The sequence below is a fragment of the Cetorhinus maximus genome, chromosome 13, assembly GCF_964194155.1.
Source record: "Cetorhinus maximus chromosome 13, sCetMax3.hap1.1, whole genome shotgun sequence".
In the NCBI taxonomy this organism is placed as follows: domain Eukaryota; kingdom Metazoa; phylum Chordata; class Chondrichthyes; order Lamniformes; family Cetorhinidae; genus Cetorhinus; species Cetorhinus maximus.
Genome location: NC_135891.1, coordinates 66,397,037 through 66,423,263, shown reverse-complemented (window position 1 = coordinate 66,423,263; position 26,227 = coordinate 66,397,037). Strand labels below are relative to the sequence as shown.

The 26,227-nt window shown below is 46.5% G+C and overlaps 1 protein-coding gene across 1 annotated transcript; it reads right to left on the bottom strand.

Moving 5' to 3' along the window:
• Window positions 1-307: 307 nt before the first annotated feature.
• On the bottom strand, window positions 308-25,922 carry LOC144688665 (phosphoenolpyruvate carboxykinase, cytosolic [GTP]-like). The gene is made up of 8 exons (XM_078555489.1): window positions 25,646-25,922; window positions 21,855-22,036; window positions 20,931-21,134; window positions 20,609-20,796; window positions 19,558-19,720; window positions 19,075-19,431; window positions 18,599-18,694; window positions 308-792 (listed from the first exon to the last, which is right to left on the bottom strand). Exons 1-8 carry the CDS (start codon window positions 25,867-25,869, stop codon window positions 338-340), a joined length of 1,869 nt encoding a protein of 622 aa, XP_078411615.1. The 5' UTR covers window positions 25,870-25,922; the 3' UTR covers window positions 308-337.
• Between the last annotated feature and the right edge of the window lie 305 nt (window positions 25,923-26,227).

Genomic DNA, 26,227 nt, shown 5'->3' with positions numbered 1-26,227 from the left:
CTTTACACATGAACCTTGAAAGTGAATCATTGAACAAACCCAATTTGTGTTCATCTGAAGCAAACACACACACACAAACAGCCTGTGCAGCAAACATCACTAAGAAGCAACTGAGAGCGGGAACACTGGCTGAATTTCCCCTCCCTGACCCATGAGACATTAAGGATGACTGCCCCTGATATCTGTCAGAGTGAGGTTAATTAACCCAGCATAGATCAACGGTTAAACGGGAGGGAAGCGGGTGCTCCTCGTCTGTACAAATTAGTTACTCGCTCCCTTAACCAGGTGACCCATTGGGAGAGGCTCTGCATCCTTATTTTTGTGTTCCGCTCCCTCATTACAACCGATTAATTCTTTGTTCCAACTGCAGCAGTTGATTGGCCACATCACTGGGAAGGTCAATGTTGACCTGATCTTCAAAATATTTTTGGATCGCTTCTATTTCCTCTTCCCAGAATTCTCTCTCAACGCTGAAGAGTGCGTCCATGTTCACATTGCCAAGGCCCTTGAGGTTCAGGGCATTGTTTGTGGGAATGAAGCCCAAAGGAGACAGCTTGGCGCAGTCCTCTCCCTCAATTCTCCGGAACATCCACTCCAGGACCCGACAGTTCTCCCCAAAGCCTGGCCACAGGTAATTGTTCTGATTATCTTTGAGGAACCAGTTGACATGGAAGATCTTGGGAAGCTTTGAGCTGGTCCTGTGCTCCATGCTGAGCCAGTGCGATAGGTACCTGCCGAAGTTGTACCCGAAGAAAGGCCGCATGGCGAATGGGTCGTGCAGAATGACCTTACCTGAGAAACAATGACAAAAGGAGAAATGAAGACCTGGTGTTGAGGGTGACACAGGAACTACCCAAGTTAATAGTATATTCGTATGGAGATAAATAACACCACATTCTAAGACTAATTGAATTGATCATTGAAGATAAGATAATGTAAAAAATAGGAGCAAGAGTAGGCCATTTGGCCCATTGAGCCTGCTTCGCCATTCAATGAGATCATGGCTGATCTGATGGTGGCCGTAACTGCACTTTCCTGCCTGCCTTCCATAACCCTTGACTCTCATAACCCTTGACTCCCTTGTTGGTCAAAAATCTGTCTAGCTGAACCTTGAATATATTCAGTGACCCAGCCTTCACTGCTATAAGGAAGAGAATTCCAAAGACCAACAACTCAGAAGAAATTCTTCCTAATTTCTACCTTAAATGGGAGGCTCCTTATTCTGAATCTGTGCCCCCTAAGACTAAATTAACCCCTGAGGGGCAACATCCTCTCAGCATCTACCCTTTCAAGACCCCTCAGAATCTTATGTTTCAATAAGGTCACCTCTCATTCTTCTAAATTGCAATGCAATTCAACCTGCTCAACCTTTCCTGGGATGAAGGGGTTGTCTTATGGAATCAACCAAGTGAACCTTCTCTGAACAGTCTCCAATACAAGTATATCCCTCCTTAAAATTAGGAGACCAAACTGTACACAGCACCCCAGGTGTGGTCTCACCAATGCCCTGTACAATTTTAGCAAGACTGCCCTATTTCTTTTTATCCTCCATCGCTCTTCAGTAAATATCAACATTCTGTTTGCCTTCTGAATTACTTGCTGTATCTGCTAGCTGGCTTCCTTTTCTGTAAAAGGATAACCAAATCCCTCTGTACCGTAGCATTCTGTCACGTATCTCCATTTAAATATTCCACTTTTTTTCCTCTTCCCACTTAAATGGATAACCTCACATTTTCCTCAGCCTGTCATGTTTTTACCCACTCGCTTAACCTATCTGCATCCCTTTGCAGACTCTGCATCCTCCTGACAACTTGCTTTCCTACCTACCTGTATATCCAGCAAATTTCGCTGCAGTACACTCAGTCCCTTCATCCAAGTCATGAATATAGATTGTAAATAGTTGAGGCCCCAGCACTGATACCTGTGGCACCCTATTAGTTCCAGTCTGACAACCTGAAAATGACCCATTTATCCTGATTCTCTTCCTGTTGCTTAGCTAACCTTCGACAGATGCTAATATATCATTCCCAACATGATGATTGGAGCTAACCTCTGTTTTGCAATCGATTTACTCAGTTCTCTGTTGTTATCTTCAGTGTGTAGAGCTTGGAGTGTGGAATTACTGGGATGCAACTCTCAACCTCATCACCTTCCCAAGTAGCATTTCTTCAAACATTACAAGAGTACAAAGGCCTCGGTCCACTAAATGCAAAAAGTGGAAACTGATAGTGCACTCATTTGAATCAGAATGTTGTGGGCCTAAGCCCCACTAAAACCTGAGCTCAGCAATCAAAGTTGTCATTTCAGTGCTGTAATGTCAAAAGTTCTGCTTTGCTGAGATCTGTGGACAGAGAAACTGAGTTCATGTTTCAGGTTATGGTGGAATGGCCACCTTCTGTAACATAATGACCCCATGACTCTAGGTCAATGACCTTAACATCCGAACTTCTGACTTTGTGATTGTGATTTAGTTTGGAGGTGGAGTGGAGAGAACATGATATCTGAGCTGAGAATATTTCAATGGGCAGTATAGGAGAAGCTTTATTAGAATCATAGAAAGTTTACAGAACAGAAAGAGGCCACTCTGCCCATCGTATCTGTGCCAGCCAAAAAACGAGCCACCCAGCCTAATCCCACTTTCCAGCATTTGGTCCTCTGTCCTGCAGGTTACAGCACTTGAGGTGCATATCCAGACACCTTTCAAATGAACTGAGGGTTTCTGCCTCTACTTCTCTTTTCAGGCAGTGACTTCCAGACCCCCACAACGCTCAGGGTGAAAAAAAACTTTCCTCATCTCCCTTCTAACCTTTCTACCAATCCTTTTAAATCTATGCCCCCTAGTCACTGACCCTTCTACTACAGTAAATAAGCTCTTCCTATCCACACTATCCAGGTCCCCCTCAATTTTGTTCATCTCGATCAAATTTCTTCTCAGCTTCCTGTGTTCCAAGGAGAACAACCCCAGCCTATCCAATCTTTCCTCATACCTGCAACTTCCCAGTCCTGGCAGCAGCCTCGTAAATCTCCTCTGTACCCTCTCTAATGCAGTTACATCTTTTCTGCAATGAGGTGACCAGAACTTCACTCAGTAATCAAGTTGCGGCCTAAATAGTGTTTTATATAGTTCCAGCATAACCTCCTTGCTGTTGTATTCTATGTCTCAGCTAATAAATGAAAGGATTCCATATACCACCTTAACCACCTGTCCTGCTACCTTCAGGGATCTGTGGACATTCACTCCAAGGTCTCTCGCTTCCTCTACACCTCTAACTATCCTCCTATTTATTGTGTAATTCTTTGCCTTTTTTGACCTCCCCAAATACATCACCTCACACCTCTCTGGGTTGAATCCCATTTGCCACTTTTCTGCCCATCTGACCAGTCCATTGATATCTCCCTGCAGTCTACGGCAATCCCCCTCACTAGCTACTGCATGGCCGGTTTGTGTCATGTACAAACGTCTTCATCATTCCCACTACATTTATGTCCAAATTATTAACATATGCCACAAAAAGCAGGGGTCCTAGTACTGAACTCTGGGTAATCCCAATGGAAGCAACTTTCCAGTCACAAAAATATCCATCAACAATTCCCTTTGTTTCCGGCCACTGAGCCAAATTTGTATCCAGCTTGCTATGTTCCCCTGGATCCCATGGGCTCTTTTTTTTTAACCAGCCTGCCATGTGGGACCTTATTAAAAGCCTTGCTAAAATCCATGTAGACCACATCAACTCTACTGCCCTCATCGATCTTTCTTGTTGCTTCCTCAAAAATTCAATCAAATCAGTCAGACACGACCTTCCCTTCAATCCGTGCTGACTGCCCTTGATCAATCCTGTCTCTCAGAATTGATTCCAATAATTTGCCCACCACTGAGGTCAGACTGACTGGACTGTAATTATTCTGTGTATTGCTCGCCCACTTTTTCAACAAAGGTGCAGCATTAGCAGACTTTCAATCCTCTGGCACCTCAGCTGTATCCAGTGAGGATTGGAAAATGACTTGGCCTGGAGTGTTTAATCGATTTCTGCTAGATAGCTGTTGATCTTGTCCTTGCTATATTTGAATAGAATTGCTTTCATGTTGTCCCAGTGCCACTGCCTCCCAAAGCACAGGCTCATGCCCCAGCAGCAAACCTAATAAGCAGTTGATGGTGCACACTAATGTCAGCAACCTAAAAATTCCATCCAAAACTGATCCTACTGGATAGCCAGCCATATTTATAAGCAGCTTTGGGCCTGCAACCAGCAACATGAGTTCTACCCTGGTAGCACCAGCATGGATCTCAAGCAATGTAAAAGTGGCCTGGGTACCCTCAAGATGTGTTGTCTGAGGAAAGTGGTTAGAGGCCAAGGAATGTTATAAATGTTCACTGCTTAGTCATTTCACTGATGCTCGCTCGCATGTTTCATGGTGTCAGCCTGTTTGCCTCCCTAGTAATGGACCTGAGTTTGTGTTGACCCAGAGCTGCTTGCTACAGTGGAACCCTCCTCAAATTTTCTGCAACAGTTTCTTCTACAGAACAATTAAAAGTGGTAACCAGTGATACAGTTGTAAAGCCATTAGGGGACTGAGTAATTTTTCAAGTATTCTGCATCTGATTTTAGAATTCTCATTCCCTTTGGTCTCCACCCCAAACTGCTAACAGATTTCTTTCCTCTATCAGCCTCTGCATTGAATGTCTCATCATTCTTGATGATTTCAATCACCATCACCACTCTGCTTTCCCCCCTCACCTTTAAACTCATTGCCCTCTTGTTTTCTATCCATATCCATGTCCACCCACTCAACCTTGCCATTGGCCATGGCACCTCTGTATGGTCGTAATCATTGACACAGCCATATATCACCCTGCTAACCTTCCAAACCCACTTCCTTCTGCATCTGCCTCGTGGGAAAAATCCCCCACCCCCACAATTTCAATCTAATTGCATAGCAGTTTTAGTCCTCCATTCACCATGGTACTTCAGTTGTCAATTTGCTCAGCCACTCCCTCATCTTTGCCTATGCCATTGTTCCTAGAAAAACCTTTAATCTCTCTGATCCTGGTGGTTCCAATTGGTTCAGGACCTGTTTTCACTCCAAGTCCAAGATCCACACAGCTTGTTTAACCGTCTATCACTAGAACTGGCTGGACCACATCAAGTGGGCCTGAATCTCCACTTTCAAGCCACCCACTCCTCCCGGATGATCCTGGAGAACAATGATAAGCTCCAGCTTTTTTTCTCAACTTCCAACTGTCGCCTTTGCATCCTCTCCCCTGGCCCTCCATCTTCACCTCAACTCAGGTCTCAGTCCCCTAATGGCTTGAGGTGTAAGGAGCCTTATGGGCTCCTTTGTCACCAAATTTGAGACCATCAGTTCAGCCCCTTCCCCCTCCTGCCCACCAAGCCAAACAACGGCCCAGGCTGTCCCCCTCCCTTGCCCCCCTATCACTTTTTTCCCATTTCCCCTTTAGCCCTTTCTTCCTCCCTTTGAACATTCAGACTAAAGTTATTGTTGCGTTTTTGATTCCGCATGTCCCCATCACAAAGTCAGCTCTCTAACAGTACCCATGTGGCCCATCCCTACCTCAGCGACCTGCTACTGATAACGTCATTCATGCCTTTTGTCATCTCTAGACCTGATTATCCCAGTATTCTCCTGGCCAGCCTCCCATGTTCATTCTTCTGTGAACTTCAGCTGGTCAGAACTGAGCTGCCCATAATAATCATATTGCCCATCACCCTCATCCTTGCTAACCTACATTGACTCTGTTCCCTATGTGTTTATACTCTTTCCTGGCTTCACATCCCCTTATGTGTAACCACTTCCAGTACACAATACTCTTGGAGCTCATCTTCTGCCTTAGCGTGCATAAATACTCTCCTCCCCACCCCCACCCCCACCTCCTCCCGCACCCCCCATCTTCCCCGTCTACTGCTGCCTCCATATTTCTTTAGCACTTAGGCCCCACTCTGTGGCATTCTCTCCCTAAGTTCCTCTCCTTTAAGACCCTAAAACATGCTATTTCAAACTTTTGGTTACTCTATCTGATATCTTCTTAGATCAGGCATCCTTTTTCTGAGAATGACTCTGTGAAACACCTTGAGGTGTCTTTCTATATCAAAGGTACTATGTAATGCAAGTTGTTATTGACTTGGGATCTGATGCATTATACTGACAAGTTGCTCAGCAGCAGCATTTCTGCATCATTTATGATGGTACCCACATCATTACCCACATAGTCTGTGTTTACTAGTGATTTCAGTTGGCTGGGGACAATAATCACCAATAAGCAAGAAACTTAGTTTCATATTAGTCACTTGCCTCATTCTCTGTTCCTTTGTTGGCCTTTATTGTCTTGTTGCTGCTGCAGGCAGCCAGCCTATGTTTATTATCTCAGAGAAACAACAGGACAATTTACAAGGAGGAAAACAGAATCATATTCTTAGTTCTGTGACTGCTGAATTATTGGATTGTTGCTATGGGATAGGTATTGATGCAGGGTCTAGCAGGGTTGTGTTTTGTCCTGAGCAGGTGAATTTGCAATAAGTTTCTCTATTTAATGAGGCTTAAAAACCACTGCTGTGTGTCTGAGCAAGTCTGAGGGCTGGTATTCTCTAGTTGTAATTCAGTGACTCATCAATGTATTTACCAGTGACGGAGAGACCTGGGGCCAATGTGTGCATTTTAGTCAGATAACCCCTCTGCGTTTGCACATTAAGCTGCAATTTGTGTTATGCAAGTGAAAGCGGAATAATTGGTTGTTGATGAAAGAGCGCGAGGAGAGCGGCGGAGACACAGGATAAAAGAGCGCGAGGAGAGCGGCGGAAACACAGGATAAAAGAGCGCGAGGGGAGCGGCGGAAACACAGGATAAAAGAGCGTGAGGAGAGCGGCGGAGACACAGGATAAAAGAGCGTGAGGAGAGCGGCAGAGACACAGGATAAAAGAGCACGAGGGGAGCGGCGGAAACACAGGATAAAAGAGCGCGAGGAGAACAGCGGAAACACAGGATAAAAGAGCGCGAGGAGAGCGGGGACACAGGATAAAAGAGGGTGTGGAGAGCGGAGACACAGGATAAAAGAGCACGAGGAGAGCGGCGGAGACACAGGATAAAAGAGCGCGAGGAGAGCGGAGACACAGGATAAAAGAGCGCGAGGAGAGCGGGGACACAGGATAAAAGACCGCGAGGAGAACAGCGGAAACACAGGATAAAAGAGCGTAAAGAGAGTGGCGGAGACACAGGATAAAAGAGCGCGAGGAGAGCGGAGACACAGGATAAAAGAGTGCGACGAGAGCGGCGGAGACACAGGATAAAAGAGCACGACGAGAGCGGCGGAGACACAGGATAAAAGAGCGTGAGGAGAGTGGCGGAGACACAGGATAAAAAAGCGCGAGGAGAGCGGAGACACAGGATAAAAGAGCGCGAGGAGAGCGGCGGAGACAGAGGATAAAAGAGCGTGAGGAGAGTGGCGGAGACACAGGATAAAAAAGCGCGAGGAGAGCGGAGACACAGGATAAAAGAGCGCGAGGAGAGCGGTGGAGACAGAGGATAAAAGAGCGTGAGGAGAGTGGCGGAGACACGGGATAAAAGAGCGCGAGGAGAGCAGCGGAGACACAGGATAAAAGAGCGCGAGGAGAGCGGCGGAGACACAGGATAAAAGAGCGTGAGGGGAGCAGCGGAGACAGAGGATAAAAGAGCGCGAGGAAAGTGGAGACACAGAATAAAAGAGCGTGAGGAGAGCGGAGTTACAGGATAAAAGAGCGCGAGGAGAGTGGCGGAGACACAGGACAAAAGAGCGCGAGGAGAGCGGCGGAGACACAGGATAAAAGAGCGCGAGGAGAGCGGAGACTCAGGATAAAAGAGCGCGAGGAGAGAGGCGGAGGCACAGGATAAAAGAGCGCGAGGAAAGTGGAGACACGGGATAAAAGAGCGCGAGGGGAGCGGCGGAGACACAAGATAAAAGAGCGCGAGCAGAGCGGCCTAGACACAGGATAAAAGAGCGCGAGGAGAGCAGAGACACAGGATAAAAGAGCGCGAGGAGAGAGGCGGAGGCACAGGATAAAAGAGCGCGAGGAAAGTGGAGACACAGGATAAAAGAGCGCGAGGAGAGTGGAGGCACGGGATAAAAGAGCGCGAGGAGAGCGGCGGAGACACAGGATAAAAGAGCGCAAGCAGAGCGGCCTAGACACAGGATAAAAGAACGCGAGGAGAGCGGTGGAGACACAGGATAAAAGAGCGCGAGGAGAGCGGCGGAGAAACAGGATAAAAGAGCTCGAGGAGAGCGGCGGAGATACAAAATAAAGGAGCGCGAGGAGAGCGGCGGAGACACTAAAAAAGAGCGCGAAAAGAGCGGCGGAGACACAGGATAAAAGAGCGCGAGGAGAGCGGCGGAGACACGGGATAAAAGAGAGCGAGGAGAGCGGCGGAGACACAGGATAAAAGAGCGCGAGGAGAGTGGAGACACAGGATAAAAGAGCGCGAGGAGAGTGGAGACACAGGATAAAAGAGCGCGAGGAGAGCGACGGAGGCACAGGATAAAAGAGCGCGAGGAGAGCGGCGACACAGGATAAAAGAGCGCGAGGAGAGCGACGGAGACACAGGATAAAAGAGCGCGAGGAGAGCGGCGACACAGGATAAAAGAGCGCGAGGAGAGCGACGGAGACACAGGATAAAAGAGCGCGAGGAGAGCGGTGGAGGCACCGGATAAAAGAGCGCGAGGAGAGCAGCGGAGACACAGGATAAAAGAGCGCGAGGACAGCGGCGGAGACACAGGATAAAAGAGCGCGAGGAGAGCGGCGGAGACACAGGATAAAAGAGTGCGAGGAGAGCGGCGGAAACACAGGATAAAAGAGCGCGAGGAGAGCGGAGACACAGGATAAAAGAGCGCGAGGAGAGCTGCGGAAACACAGGATAAAAGAGCGCGAGGAGAGTGGAGACACGGGATAAAAGAGCGCGAGGAGAGTGGCGGAGACACAGGATAAAAGAGCGCGAGCAGAGCAGCCTAGACACAGGATAAAAGACCGCGAGGAGAGCGGAGACACAGGATAAAAGAACGCGAGGAGAGCGGAGACACAGGATAAAAGAGCGCGAGGAGAGTGGAGACACAGGATAAAAGTGCGCGAGCAGAGCGGCCTAGACACAGGATAAAAGAGCGCGAGGAGAGTGGAGACACAGGATAAAAGAGCGCGAAGAGAGCGAAGACACAGAATAAAAGAGCGCGAGGAGAGCGGCGAAGACACAGGATAAAAGAGCGCGAGGAGAGCGGCGGAAACACAGGATAAAAGAGCGCGAGGAGAGCGGGGACACAGGATAAAAGAGGGTGTGGAGAGCGGAGACACAGGATAAAAGAGCGCGAGGAGAGCGGCGGAGACACAGGATAAAAGAGCGCGAGGAGAGCGGCGGAGACACAGGATAAAAGAGCGCGAGGAGAGCGATGGAGACACAGGATAAAAGAGCGCGAGGAGAGCGGAGACACAGGATAAAAGAGCGCGAGGAGAGCGAAGACAGAGGATAAAAGAGCGCGAGGAGAGCGGCGGAGACACAGGATAAAAGAGCACGAGGAGAGCGGAGACACAGGATAAAAGAGCGCAAGGAGAGCGGAGACACAGAATAAAAGAGCGTGTGGACAGCGGAGTTACAGGATAAAAGAGCGTAAGGAGAACAGCAGATACACAGGATAAAAGAGCGCGAGGAGAGCGGAGACACAGGATAAAAGAGCGCGAGGAGAGCGGAGACACAGGATAAAAGAGCGCGAGGAGAGCGGAGACACAGGATAAAAGAGCACGAGGAGAGTGGCGGAGACACAGGATAAAAGAGCGCGAGGAGAGCGGAGACACAGGATAAAAGAGCGCGAGGAGAGCGGCGGAGATACAGGATAAAAGAGCGCGAGGAGAGCGGTGGAGATACAGGATAAAGGATCGCGAGGAGAGCGGAGGCACAGGATAAAAGAGCGCAAGGAGATCGGCGGAGACACAGGATAAAAGAACGCGAGGAGAGTGGAGACACGGGATAAAAGAGCGCGAGGAGAGTGGAGACACAGGATTGATTAAGAATGCTTCAGTCTTATCTTTTGCACTGATGTGCTGGGCTCCCCCATCATTGAGGTTGTGGATATTTGTGGAGCCCCCTCCTCCTGTGAGTTGTTTAATTGTCCACCATCATTCACAACTGGATGTGGCAGAACTGCAAAGCTTAGATCTGCTCCATTGGTTGTAGGATCGCTTAGCTGTCTATCACTTGCTGCTTATGCTTTTGGCATGCAAGTGGTCTTGTGTTATAGCTTCACCAGGCTGTCCATTAACCAGTTCTTAATCTATGCCAGTATATTCCCCCCAATTTACTGTGCTCTAATTTTGTTTACTAACCTCTTGTATGGGCCCTTGTCAAAAGCTTTCCGACAATCCACCAGTTCGCTCTTATCTATTCTGCTCGTTACATCCCCTTTATTATAGATTCTGCATTTTTCCTATTACTGGTGGCAGGCTAACATGTCAATAATTCTCCATTTTCTCTCTCCCTCCTTTCTTACATTGTCTCTACCCAAATTGTTTCGACACCTTGATCTTTAAAACCATGGTCTCACTATTGTGCTAATGCTAATGCCATCCTTAATTAACAGAACCACCCCACCACCCTTTCCTAGCTTCCTGTCCTTCCGAAATGTCAAATACCTTTGAATATTCCGGTCCCAGCCTTGGTCACTTTGCAGCCAAGTCTCTGTAATGACTATCAGGTCACACATAATTATTTCTATTTGTGCTGCCAATTCGTCCAATTTGTTACGAATGCTACACACATTCAGATACAATACCTTTAGTTCTGCCTTTTTGCTATTTTTGAAAACTCTGGCCTTACCTTCTGGCACACTCCTTTGTTTGTATGTTCTGTTCCCTCCTGACATGCTCTGATTATCATTACCATTATTGCTACCTTGATCTCTCGCCTTGTCCTTTCCCTTTAATTTAGCATATCTTCCCTCGCATGATCCTTCACCCCCACTATTTAGCTTAAAACCCTCTCTACCGCACTAGTTATACAACTCACCAGAACTCTGGTCCCAGCACGGTTCAGGTGAAAACTGTCCCAAAAGTACAACTCCCGCTTTCCATAGTACTGGTGCCAGTGCCCCCTGAATCAAAACCCATTATTCCCACACCAATCTTTGGACCGCACATTCAGCTCCCTAATCTTATTTAACCAATGCCTCTTTGCCCATGGTTCAGGTAGTAATCCAGAGATTACTAACTTTGAGTTTCAGCTCGGCTTTTTAATTAATTAACCCCTAGCTGCTCATTCTCCCTCAGCAGAATCTCTCTCATAGTTCTACCTATGCCTATTGGTACCTATGTGGATCACAACCACTGGATCCTCCTCCTCCCACTGCAAGTTTCTATACAGCCCCATGCAGACGTCCTGAACCCAGGCACTGAACAGGCCGTCTAGACTCTCGCTCTCAACTGCAGAGAACTGCGTCTATCCCCCTGATCATACTGTCCCCTTCCCTACCACGATATTTCTATTTATTCCCCCACTTGAAAGGCTTCTTGTACCATGGTGCCATCGTCATTTTACTCACCGCAGCCCCCACTCTCACCCATACAAACTAAAATAAACTCAAATCTGTTGGACAATTGCAAGGGCTGATGCTCCTCCACTTTTGCCTTCTCGATCCCCTTACCTGCCTTGCTCACAGTCACACCCTCCTGTTCCTGACCACTGACCAAATTAGAAGATTCTAGCCTAAGCAGTTATGTTGTTCTGTGTCCCAGTGTCCCTGTGTCCCAGAGCTCCTGTGTCCCAGTGCCCCAGTGTTCTGTATCCCAGTGTCCCTGTGTCCCAGTGACCTTGCATTCTGTATCCCAGTATTACTGAGCTGTGTCCCAATGTTACTGTGTTATGTATCCCAGTGTCACTGCATTCTGTATCCCAGTATTACTGAGCTGTATCCCAATGTTACTGTGTTCTGTATCCCAGTGTCACTGCATTCTGTATCCCAGTATTACTGAGCTGTGTCCCAGTGTTACTGCGTTCTGTGTCCCAGTATTACTGAGCTGTGTCCCAGTATTACTGCGTTCTGTGTCCCAGTGTTACTGCGTTCTGTGTCCAAGTGTTACTGCGTTCTGTGTCCCAGTGTTACGGCGTTCTGAGTCTCATTGTTCCTGCGATATGTATCCCACTGTGACTGCATTCTGTATCCCAGTATTACTGAGCTGTGTCCCAGTGTTACTGCGTTCTGTGTCCCAGTGTTACTGCGTTGTGTCCCAGTATTACTGAGCTGTGTCCCAGTGTTACTGCGTTCTGTGTCCCAGTGTTACTGCGTTCTGTGTCCCAGTATTACTGAGCTGTGTCCCAGTGTTACTGCGTTCTGTGTCCCAGTGTTACTGCGTTCTGTGTCCCAGTATTACTGAGCTATGTCCCAGTGTTACGGCGTTCTGTGTCCCAGTGTTACTGCGTTCTGTGTCCCAGTGTTACTGCGTTCTGTGTCCCAGTGTTACTGCGTTCTGTGTCCCAGTGTTACTGCGTTCTGTGTCCCAGTGTTACGGCATTCTGTGTCCCAGTGTTACTGCGTTCTGTGTCCCAGTGTTACTGCGTTCTGTGTCCCAGTGTTACTGCGTTCTGTGTCCCAGTATTACTGAGCTGTGTCCCAGTGTTACTGCGTTCTGTGTCCAAGTGTTACTGCGTTCTGTGTCCCAGTGTTACGGCGTTCTGAGTCTCATTGTTCCTGCGATATGTATCCCACTGTGACTGCGTTCTGTGTCCCAGTGTTACTGCATTATGAGTCCCAATGTTACTGCATTCTGTGTCCCAGTATTGCTGCATTATGAGTCGCTGTGTTACTGTGTTCTGATTCCCAGTATTCCTGCTTTATGTTTATCAGTGTTACTGTGTTCTGTGTCGCAGTGTTACTGCTTTCTTTATATCAGTATTACTGTGTTCTGTGTCCCAGTCTTACTGTGTTCTCTATCCCAGTATTGCTGAATTCTGTGTCCCGGTGTTACTGCGTTCCATATCCCAGTGTTACTGCATCATGTGTCCCATTGTTACTGTGTGCTGAGCCCTAGTATTACTGCATTCTTAGTCCCCATGATACTGCATTCTGTATCCCAGTGTTACTGCATTGTGAGTCCCAGTGTTAATGCGTTCTGTTTCCCAGTGTTGCTGCATTCTGAGTCGCTGTGTTACTGCATTCGGGGTCCCAGTGTTACTGCGTTCTGTATCCAGGTGTTACTGCGTTCTGAGTGCTAGTGTTACGACATTCTGTGTCCCAGTGTTACTGCGTTTTCTTTCCCAGTATTACTACATTCTGTACCTCAGTGTTACAGCAATCAATATCTCAGTATTATTGTGATCTCTGTCCCAGTGTTACGTCAATCTGTATCCCACAGTTACTGCATTCTAAGCCCCTGTGTCACTGCGTTCTGTATCCAAGTGTTACTGCATTCTGTATCCCAGTGTTATTGCCTTCTGTATCCCAGTGTTATTGCATTGTGAGACCCAGTGATACTGCATTCGGTGTCCTAGTTTTCCAGCATTCTGTATCCCAGTGTTACTGCGTTCTGAGTCCGAGTGTTACTACGTTATACATCCCATTGTTAATGTATTCTGAGTCCCAGTGTTACTGCATTCTGTATCCCAGTGTTACAATGTTCTGTGTCCCAATGCTACTGCTTTCTTTATATCAATGTTACTGTGTTCTGTATCCCAGTGTTACTGCATTCTGTATCCCAGTGTTACTGTGTTCTGAGTCCCAGTGTTAGTGCCTTCTGAATCCCAGTGTTATTGAGTTCTGTGTCCCAGTTCTGACTCTCAATGTTACTGCATTTTGTGCCTCGGTGTTAATGTGTTCTGTATCCCAGTATTACTGTGCTCTGAGTCCCAATGTTACTACATTCTGTGTCCCAGTGTTACTGCATTCTTAGTCCCCGTGTTACTGCGTTCTGTATCCCAGTGTTGCTGCATTCTGTATCCCAGTGTTACTGCATTCTGGATCCCAGTGGCACTGTGATCAGTGTCCCAGTGGCACTGAGTTCTGTATCCCAGTGTTACTGCATTATGAGTCGCTGTGTTACTGTGTTCTGTATCCCAGTATTCCTGCTTTATGAGTCGCTGTGTTACTGTGTTCTGTATCCCAGTATTCCTGCTTTATGTTTATCAGTGTTACTGCGTTCTGTGTCGCAGTGTTACTGCTTTCTTTATATCGGTATTACTGTGTTCTGTGTCCCAGTCTTACTGCGTTCTCTATCCAGCTGGTACTGTGTGCTATGTCCCAGTGTTACGACATTCTGTATCCCTGTGTTACAGCACTCTGTATCCTTGTGTTACTACATTCTCAGTCCCAGTGTTACTGTGTTCGGTATCCCATTGGTACTGCATTCCAAGTCCCAGTGTTACTGCATTCTGTGTCCCAGTGTTCCTGTGTTATGTATCCCAAATGTTACACTGTTCTGTATCCCAATGTTACTGCATTCTGATTCCAGTGTTACTGTATCCTGAATCCCAATGTTACTGCATTCAGTATCCCAGTGTTACTGCATTCTGAGTACCAGTGTTACTGCATTCCGAGTCCAAGTATTACTGCGTTATGCATCCCCCTGTTACTGCATTCTAATTCCCCGTGTTGCTACGTTCTGTATCCCAGTGTTACTGCATTCTGTGTCCCAGTGTTCCTGCGTTATGAATCCCAAATGTTACTGTGTGCTGTATCCCACTGTTACTGCATTTTGATTCCAGTGTTACTGTGTTCTGTATCCCAGCGTTACTGCGTTCTACATCCCAGTGTCACTGTGCTCTGAAACCCAATGTTACTGTGTTCTGTGTTACTGCATCCTGAATCCCAGAGTTACTGCATTCTGGATCCCAGTGACAGTGTTCTGTGTCCCAGTGTCACTGCGTTCTGTATCCCAGTGTTACTGTGTTCTGAAACCCAATGTTACTGTGTTCTTATCCCAGTGTTACTGCATTCTGTGTCCCTGTGTTACTGCATTCTGAATCCCAATGTTACTGCGTTCAGTATCCCAGTGTTACTGCATCCTGAGTCCCACTGTTACTGTGTTCTGAGTCCAAGTGTTACTGTGTTATGCATCCCCCTGTTACTGCATTCTAAGTCCCTGTTTTGCTACGTTCTGTATCCCAGTGTTACTGCATTCTGTATCCCAGTGTTACTGTGTTCTAAGTCCCAGTGTTAGTGCCTTCTGAATCCCAGTGTTATTGAGTTCTGTGTCCCAGTTCTGACTCTCAATGTTTCTGCATTTAGTGCCTCGGTGTTAATGTGTTCTGTACCCAGTATTACTGTGCTCTGTGTCCCAATGTTACTACGTTCTGTGTCCCAGTGTTAATGCTTCCTTTATATCAGTGACACTGTGTTCTGTGTCCCAGTGTTATTGCGTTCTGTATCCCAGTGTTACTACATCCTGCATCCCAGTGTTCCTGTGTTCTGAGTCCTAGTGTTACTGCGCTATGCATCCCACTGTTACTGCATTCTTAGTCCCTGTGCTACTGCATTCTGTACCCCAATAATACTACGTTCTGTATCCCAGTGTTACTGCATTCTTTGTCTAAGTGTTACTGCATTACGTATCCCACAGTTACTGCGGTGAGTCCCAGTGTTACTGCATTCTGTGTCCCAGTGTTGCTGCATTCTGAGTCCCAGTGTCACTGTGTTCTGTATCCCAGTATTCCTGCTTTATGTTTATCATTGTTACTGCGTTCTGTGTCACAGTGTTACTGCTTTCCTTATATATGTATTACTGTGTTCTGTGTCCCATTCTTACTGCGTTCTCTATCCCAGTATTGCTGAATTCTGTGTCCCGGTGTTACTGCGTTCCATATCCCAGTGTTACTGCATCATGAGTCCCATTGTCACTGCGTGCTGAGCCCTAGTGTTCCTGCATTATGCATCCCAGTGTTACTGCATTCTTAGTCCCCATGATACTGCGTGCGGTATCCCAGTGTTACTGCATTGTGAGTCCCAGTGTTACTGCGTTCTGTGTCCCAATATTTCTGCATTCTGAGTCACTGTGTTACTGAGATCTGAGTCCCAGTATTATTGCGTACTGTATCCCAGTGTTACTGCATTCTGGATCCCAGTGACACTGTGTTCTGTGTCCCAGTGTCACTGAGTTCTGTGTCCCAGTGTTACTGCATTCTGGGTCCCAGTGCTACTGCATTCTGCGTACCATTGTTACTGCGTTCTGTGTCCCAGTGTTGCTGCAATCTGAGTCGCTGTGTTACTGTGGTCTGAGTCCCAGTATTACTGCATTCTTTGTCCCAGTGTTACTGCATTCTGGATCCCAGTGATACTGCATTCTGTGTCCCAGTGTTACTGCATTCTGAGTCGCTGTGTTACTGTGTTCTGTATCCCAGCATTCCTGCTTTTTGTTTATCAGTGTTACTGCGTTCTGTGTCGCAGTGTTACTGCTTTCTTTATATCAGTATTACTGTGTTCTGTGTCCCAGTCTTACTGCGTTCTCTATCCCAGTATTGCTGAATTCTGTGTCCCGGCGTTACTGCGTTCCATATCCCAGTGTTACTGCATCATGAGTCCCATTGTTACTGCGTTCTGAGCCCTAGTGTTACTGCATTCTTCGTGCCCATGATACAGCATTCTGTATCCCAGTGTTACTGCATTGTGAGTCCCAGTGTTAATGCGTTCTGTTTCCCAGTGTTGCTGCATTCTGAGTCAGTGTTACTGTGGTCTGAGTCCCAGTAATACTGCATTCGGTGTCCCAGTGTTACTGCGTTCTGTATCCCAGTGTACTGCATTCTGGGTCCCAGTGTCGCTGCACTCTGTGTCCTGGTGTTACTGCATTCTAAGTCCTAGTGTTACTGCGTTCTGAATTCCAGTGTTACTATGTTAAGTGTCCCCGTGCTACTGCGTTCTGAGTCACTGCATTCGGGGTCCCAGTGTTACTGCGTTCTGTATCCAGGTGTTACTGCATTCTGAGTCCTAGTGTTACTGCGTTATGCATCTCACCATTACTGCATTTTGAGTCCTAGTGTTACTGCTTTCTGAGCCCCAGTGTTACTGCTTTCTGAATCCCAGTGTTACTGCTTTCTGAGTCCCAGTGTTACTGCTTTCTGAGCCCCAGTGTTACTGCTTTCTGAATCCCAGTGTTACTGCTTTCTGAATCCCAGGTTTACTGCTTTCTGAGTCCCAGTGTTACTGCTTTCTGAATCCCAGTGTTACTGCATTCTGTAATCCTGAGTCCTGAGTCCCAATGTTAGTGCGTTATGAGTCCCATTGTCAACGCGATCTGAGTCCCAGTGTTACTGCTTTCTGAGTCCCAGTGTTTCTGCATTGTGCGTCCCAGTGTTACTGTGTTCTGTATTCCAGTATTAATGCATTCTGTGCCCCAGTGTTACTGTGTTCTGAGTCCCAGTGTCATTGCTTTCTTTATCCCAGTGTTACTGCAGTCTGTATCCCAGTGTTACTGCGTTCTGTATCCCATTGTCAATGCGATGTGAGTCCCAATGTTACTGCTTTCTTTATCCTAATTATACTGCATCGTCTATCCTAGTGTTACTGCCTTCTCTACCCCAGTGTTACTGCATTCTGAGTCACAGTGTTACTGTGTTCTGTATCCCAGTGTTACTGTGTTCTGAGTCCCATTGTCAATGCGATGTGAGTCCCAGTGTTACTGCTTTCTTTATCCCAGTTATACTGCATCCTGAGTCCTAGTGTTACTGCGTTATGGATCCCAGTGTTACTGCGTTCTGTATCCCATTGTCAATGCGATGTGAGTCCCAATGTTACTGCTTTCTTTATCCTAATTATACTGCATCGTCTATCCTAGTGTTACTGCCTTCTCTACCCCAGTGTTACTGCATTCTGAGTCACAGTGTTACTGTGTTCTGTATCCCAGTGTTACTGTGTTCTGAGTCCCATTGTCAATGCGATGTGAGTCCCAGTGTTACTGCTTTCTTTATCCCAGTTATACTGCATCCTGAGTCCTAGTGTTACTGCGTTATGGATCCCAGTGTTACTGCGTTCTGTATCCCAGTATTACTGCATTCTGTATCCCAGTGTTACTGCATTCTGTATCCCAGCGTTACTGCATTCTGTATCCCAGTGTTACTGCATTCTGTATCCTAGTGTTATTGCGTTCTGTGTCCCAGTGTTACTGCGTTCTGTATCCCAGCGTTACTGCGTTCTGTATCCCAGTATTACTGCATTCTGTATCCCAGCGTTACTGCATTCTGTATCCCAGTGTTACTGCATTCTATATCCCAGTGTTACTGCATTCTGTATCCCAGCGTTACTGCATTCTGTATCCCAGTGTTACTGCATTCTGTATCCCAGCGTTACTGCATTCTGTATCCCAGTGTTACTGCATTCTGTATCCCAGTGTTACTGCAAACTGTATCCCAGCGTTACTGCATTCTGTATCCCAGCGTTACTGCATTCTGTATCCCAGCGTTACTGCATTCTGTATCCAGCGTTACTGCATTCTGTATCCCAGCGTTACTGCATTCTGCATCCCAGTATTACTGCATTCTGTATCCCAGCGTTACTGCATTCTGTATCCCAGCGTTACTGCATTCTGTATCCCAGCGTTACTGCATTCTGTATCCCAGTGTTACTGCATTCTGTGTCCCACTGTTACTCTCATACCTTTGTGTTCTGCTGCAGCTGTGGCCTCTGATCTCATGGCCGCTCCGATGAAAACGCCATGCTGCCAGTTGAAAGCTTCATAAACCAGAGGGACACCTGGAACGGAATGACAAGGAATATCTTTGAAATAATGAAATGCTACACTGTGCAATTCACACTGCATTTTTTGAATGTACCATGTTCACCCATCTGTACAATTATGTAGTCAGATAACACTATGAAATGGCTGTAATGTGGATTTCAATGGGACAGATAAACTATTTACCAATGGCTATAAAACTAATGTGGATTTCACTGGAAATGACAATCTACCAATTTCTATAACAAATGACTAATGTGTAATGCCAACGCTATACTCTGAGTCATCCTGAGGGTTCCTGAACTGTCTAAGCAGCAGGTCAGCACAATACTAGCACAGCTGACAGGATCTGACTCTAATGTTTCGCTGTGTTGGTCTACAGATTAGACTATTGTACCTTTTGGCCTCCGTCCTCCGAAGATAATTCCTTCGATGGGAACCCCTTCAGGAGACTCCCAGTCTGGGTCAATGATCGGACATTGTCTGGCAGGAGTACAAAACCTGGAGTTGGGGTGCGCACATGGTTCTCCATCTTCTGGACTCCACTTTTTGTTTTTCCATGAAGTTACTGTGATGCCTGGGGACAGAGTTTCATCGATCCCTTCCCAGTGAACTCCCCCATCGCTGGTCTCTGCTACATTGGTGAAAATGGTGTTCTTGCTGATAGTTTCCATTGCGTTTGGATTTGTTTTTACAGATGTCCCGGGAGCTACACCAAAGAAGCCATTTTCTGGGTTGATTGCTCTCAGGTTACCTGTGGAAAGGTCCAGTAAGGGACATATTAATAAACTCATTGGACTTTCACCAGGCAATGGATACTTCCCCATCTAATCATTTCACATCTGCCTTAAACTACAGCAAGATGCCGAGACCAACAAACCTTGTTTGTCGAATTTCATCCAGGCGATGTCATCTCCCACGCACTCAACCTTCCAGCCAGGTAATGTCGGATTCATCATGGCCATGTTTGTTTTCCCACAAGCACTGGGGAAGGCAGCAGCAATGTACTTCTTCTGGCCTTTGGGATTGGTTACTCCCAGGATCTGGGGAGGGAGAGGAGAAGCTGATGAGCAAATGATGTCTGTGCGCTGACCCTGGGCTACAGTCTATTTGGCTCGACAAAAGAAATTTAACATGTGAAACTCAGTGTGTATGTTCACACTGACACAGGGTGAACAATGTCTCACTATTGAGCATTTCCTCACCGTCATATCTCACATGCTACACAGCCGATCCCAAATGATTTAAATTCCTCCAGTAAAATACACCCAAAACACTTCATTTAGCCTAAACTTAAGACATTATTAAGCTCAATGTCAGACTGAGAAATATTACTCAGCAGGACAAGAAAGATTTGCATTTATATAGCACCTTTCAATATCCCAGGGTGGCCGAAAGCACATTACAGCAAATGATGTACTTTTGAAGTGTAGTCACCGATGTAATGTCAGAAACGTGGCAGCCAACAAGTGCACAGCAAGGTCCCACAAGCGATATTGTGATAATAGCCAAATCAACTTTTTTTAGTGATGTTGGTTAAGGGGTAAATATTGACAAGGATACCGGGGGCAAAAAACACCCTTTAGTTTTCAAATGATGGTGTGGAGTCTTTTATGCCCACATGAGGGACAGGATGGGGTTCAGTTCAATGCCTCATCTGAAAGACAGCAGCTCTGACTATGCAACACTCCTTCAGTACTGCACTGGATTATCAACCTGGATTATGTTCTCAAATCTCTCGACTGGGTCTTGGATCCATGACCTCTGAGTCAAAGGTGAGAGGGCTACCAATTCAGCCAACACCATAATGCAGGGCTTAAATTTAATATTCATGTTATTTCAGGCGTTTGCTTCTTTCGCAGGCAAGAGTCTTACTACTGACAAACTACAGCTGTTAAAGATCCAGCAAAGAGTATCTCCTGTATTCTTACCAGCATGTGTTCAGCCAGCCAACCCTCTTCTTCAGCAATCCTGGAGGCAATGCGCAGAGCGAAGCACTTCTTCCCCAGCAGTGAGTTACCTCCATAACCGCTCCCAAATGAAATAATCTCTCTGCGCTGAGGTATGTGGGCAACCAGTGTCAGCTCGGGGTTGCAGGCCCAGTTATTGATCAGTGGCCCTAAATACAAGAGATGGATTGTCAACCAAAGCTCTATGAAAAGCTCCTGGATCAAAGGAAAAGACCTGTCTCCCCTTCTCTCCCCCACACCCAGACAGCAATAATTAATCCAAAGATGCTGAATCCAAACTCACTCTTTAGTGGTAAAGGGCATCCGACTGAATGAAGGCATTTGACAAACTGGCCGTTGCCCAGGGTCTCCAGTACAGTTGATCCCATGCGAGTCATGATCCTCATGCTGGCCACGACATAAGGTGAATCTGTCAGCTGGATCCCGATCTTAGACAGAGGTGACCCCACAGGTCCCATGCTGAATGGAACCAGGTACATTGTACGGCCTAGAGATTTACAGGAAGAAAGTCAATCCTAAGACTATTCTGGGATATAATTTGCTTGATCTTTAAATCCTTAAAAACACAAGATTAAGCTCAGGTACGGTGATAATTCCAGCTGTCTATTACAGCATTTACATAACTACAACAAATAACAAACATTGTGAGTAACGCCAGGACAGTTATCTCATCAATGGGTTAGGATGAGGTCATAAACCACAAGAGTGGAGCTCAGAATTTCTGTCTGCTATCCAAGCCCCAAACTCCCTTGCACCTGTACTTGTACTGTGTCACACTGAGGGATGGGGTGGGGATAAAAGTTTCTTTGATTTTGGTTGCACCTCTGGCTGGCATCTGCCACCATCTGCATTCTGCATCATTCATGCCAGTTACTGAGTCTCCCTGGAATAAGCAAACTTGTCAACTACAGTGCTGTAGTTAGGGCAGCTGAATGGTGCAGATAGGATGTTTGTAAGTAGTCAGAAGCTGTCACAGTTAGCAGCAGAGATCCTGGATCCTCCTTGATAGATCAGGAGCTCCGTTTAAGGTGTTGTGTAGGGTGAGAAGCAGGTGAACAGAATGTTTGAGCAGCTTTAGTGTGATACATTCACACGGAAGAGTCAATAACTGTGACATAATCACTGCACCTTCATTGAGTAATAACTCACAAGTGGTTATGCAGTAGGAATAGCTAAGAAATATCCCAGATTGAATTAATGTCTGTACCTTTCATACATTCCGGGAATCGAGCATTGAATGCCTTTTCAAACTCCTTCTCTGACAGCCAACGCCCAAGCTGGCTGACTCCACTCTTTGCTATGGGAATGGTATCTCTCTGCTCAGGGGTCACAATCACGGTTTTACTCTCCACACGAGCAACATCCCTGGGGTCCGTGCGAGCCAACCAGCTAGAAATAGCAAACATTAATCCAATTCAGTCACAGCGATTCCTGCTTTAAAGGCGAGTCAATTGTCATCACAATTCAAGAATACGTCCCTTCAATGTGTGATTGAGATTTGAAGGCTGGAACTGAAATCAGCTCCTTCATTTGTCCGATACGTCCATGGTCTGAAAGCCCTTTGCAGGACGTTTCTGTGAGAAACCTAGTTTTTAGACTGAATGTAATGCATCTGTGTGGTGAGACACTGTGGAAGAGAAGGGCAATGAACTTTGTGCTGTGTGTTCTATCTTATGTTTCATATGTTGGTGAGTATAGCAAGGTGAATACCTCTTGGACTCATGTTCTGCTACAGAGACAAACTTGTTTTTTGCCAGATTGTCAAAGTATGCCCTATCCACAAAAAGCAGGACAAATACAACCTAGTCAATTACTGCCACATCAATCTAGTCTCAATTAGCTGGAAAGTGTCATCGACAGTGCTATCAAGTGGCATTTACTCAGTAACAACTTGCTCACCGATGCTCAGTTTGGGTTCCGCCAGGGTCAATCAGCTCCAGACCTCATTGCAGCATTGATCCAAGCATGAATAAAAGAGCTGAACTCCAAAGATAAGGCAAGAGTGACTGTCCTTGACTTCTAGGCAGCATTTGACCAAGTATGGTACCAGGCAGCCCTGGCAAAATTGAAGCCAATGGGAATCAATGTGTCTGACTGGAGTCATACTGGGCACAAAGGAAGATGGCTGCCATTGTTGGAGGTCAAACATCTCAGCCCCAGGACATCGCTTCAGGAGTTCCTCACTGTAATGTCCTAGGCCCAACCACCTTCCCTACAACATAAGGTCAGAAGTGGGAATGTCCCCTGATGATTACATAATGTTCAGCTCAGATACTGAAGCAGTCTGTGTCTATGTTCTGCAAGACCTGAACAATTTTCAGGCCTGAGCTGATTGTTGGTAAGTAACAGCTGCGCCACACAAGTGGCAGGCAGTGACCATCCCCCCTTGATGTTCAATGGCATTACCATTGCTGAATCCTCCACTGTCCACATCCTGGGGGTTACCATTGACCTGAAACTGAACTGGAGCAGCCATATAAATACTGTGGCTACAAGAGCAGGTCAGAGGCTAGAAATACTGTGGCAAGTAACTCACCTCCTGACTCCTCAAACGTGTCCACCATCTACGAGGCACAAGTCAGGAGTGTGATGGAATACTCTCCACTTGCCTGGATGTGTGCAGCTCCAACAACATTCAAGAAGCTTGGCACCATCCAGGCTAAAGCAGCCTGTTTGATTGGCACCCCATCTACTACTTTAAACATTCAGTCGCTCCACTGCTGACGCACAGTGTCTGCAGTATGTACCGTCTACAAGATAAATTGCAGCAACTCACTTTATCAGCACCTTCCAAGCCCATGACCTCTGCCATCTAGAAGAATAAGAGTATCATTCGGATGGGAACACCACCACCTACAAGTTCCCTCCAAGTCACATACCATCCTGACTTGGAGCTATGTCGCCATTCCTTCACTGTCTCTGGGTCAAAATCCTGGAACTCCCTAACAACACAGTAGGTGTACCTTCACCGGATGAGCTATAGTTGTTTAAGAAGGTGGCTCTCCATCACCTTCTCAAGGACAATTAGCACTGAGCAATAAATACTGCTCACCAGTGACAAAACCCAATCGACCATGTTGATTGTTGTAAAAACCCATCTGGTTCACTAATGTCCTTTAGGGAAGGAAATCTGCCATCCTTATCTGGCCTGGCCTACATGTGACTCTAGACCCACAGCAATGAGGTTCATTCTTAGTTGCCCTCTGAACAAGGGCAATTAGAGATGGGCAATAAATGCTGGCCTAACCAATGATGCCCACATCTCATGAATGAATAAAATACCGCCCTCCATCAGCTGATGAATCAGTGCTGCTCCATGTTGAACACCACTTGGAGGAAGCACTGAGGGTGGCAAGGGCACAGAATGCACTCTGGGTGGGGGACTTCAATGTCCATCACCAAGAGTGGCTCAGTAATACCACTACTGACCAAGCTGGCTGAGTCCTAAAGGACATAGCTGCTGGAGTGGGTCTGCAGCAGGTGGTGAAGAAACCAACAAGGGGGGAAAACATACTTGACCTCATCCTCACCAACCTTCCAGCCGCAGATGCATCTGTCCATGACAATATCAGTAATGCACAGTTATTGTGGAGACAAAGTCCCACCTTCACGTTGAGGATACCCTCCATCCAGGACATCACTGCAGGAGTTCCTCAGGGTAGTGTCCTTGGCCCAACCAATGACATTCCTTCCACCATAAGGTCAAAGTGGGGATGTTCGCTGATGGCTGCACAATGTTCAGCACCATTCGCGACTCCTCAGATACTGAAGCAATCCATGTCCAAATGCAGCAAGACCTAGACAATATCCAGGCTTGGGTTGACAAGTGGCAAATAACATTCATGCCACACAAGTGTCAGGCAATGACCATCTCCAACAAGAGAGAATCTAACCATCACCCCTTGATGTTCAATGACATTACCATCACTGAATCCCCCACTATCAACATCCTGGGGGTTACCATTGACCAGAAACTGAACTGGACTAGCCATGTAAATACTGTGGCCACAAGAGCAGGTCAGAGGCTAGGAATTGTGCGACGAGTAACTCATCTTCTGACTCCCCAATGCCTATCCACCATCTACAAGGCACGTCAGGAGAGTGATGGAATACTCCCCACTTGCCTGGATGAGTATAGCTCCCACAACACAAAAAGCTTGACACCGTCCAGGACAAAGCAGCCCGCTGATTGGCACCATATCCACAAACGTTCACTCTTTCCAACACTGACGCATAGTAGCAACAGTGTGTACCATCTTCAAGATGCACTGCAGGAATTTACCAAGAGTCCATTGACAGCACCTTCCAAACCCACGACCACTACCATCTTGAAGGACAAGGGCAGCAGATAGGTAGGAACACCAGCACCTGGAAGTTCCCCTCCAAGTCACTCACCGTCCTGCTTGGAAATGTATCGCCATTCCTTCACTGTTGCTGGATCAAAATCCTGAAACCCCCTTCCTAACAGCACTGTGGGTATACCTACACCACATGGACTGCAATGGTTCAAGAAGGCAGCTCACCTTCTCAAGGCCAACTAGGGATGGGCAATAAATGCTGGCTCAGCCAGCGAAGCCCACATCCCGTGAATGAATAAAAAAAAATTGTTCTGTGTTTGATTCTGTGAGTCTGTTTACTGTGCTCGATTAGTTAAGCCTGGATATGGACTCAGAAAAAAGTCAACAAACTGTAGAAAGAGCTGGAAACTAGAGCTGAAGCATGGAGTAGACATTTTAAAACACTGTAACTAATAGAACCTGTTACACACATAAAATCTTGTGTCATATCTGCATAGCTCTGAGGTATAAAATATACAACAGTGCTGATACATATTGGTGGGACAAAGTAGAGGGAGTTTTGCTCTGCATGTAACCCTTGTATACCTGACCTGGGAGTGCATGTCACTGATGCAAAAGTGAAAAATTGCATGCCTAAAATTGACAAGCACAATAAAACTTTATCAAAACGTGTAGACTTGTAGAGGAGAAATCTGCTCACCAGTTTTGATACTTGTGCAGGCGTTTGATCATCCCTTGCTCTTCCATCAGGGACAAAATGTGCCTGTTTTCTTCCTCACTGCCATCACAGATGTGGATGCTGTCCGGCTGACACAGCTTCGCATTTTGTTCAACAAAGTCTCTCACTGCAGAGCTCAAGGTGTTCAGATCCCCCTGAACCACATTCAGAGGGAGTTGGGGCTGAGACTGGACCTGTGGGGCCATGTCTTCTTCGAGAAACGGATTGGAAAGAGCCTGCAAAACAATTATAACGTCACTGCTAAGAGCGGCCAGAATGCATTGGTGTTGTGTCACTGAGCAACTCACTGAATTTGAAATTCATTTCTAATTGGTCAGGTTGCTTATATTTACTGGCATGTGGTATTTTGACACTTTTTGTACATTAGATGTGTACAGCGTGTCCACAAAATCAACTTCATTCAGCGTGTTGTACTACTGAATGATAATGTTCTGCACATTTTGTTTCTAAAAATTGCAATGGAATCTTGAATATTAATAACAGTGCTACCACAGCCACAATTTGCTTGTTATTTACCTTTCTTAGTATGGCTTAAAATTCCAT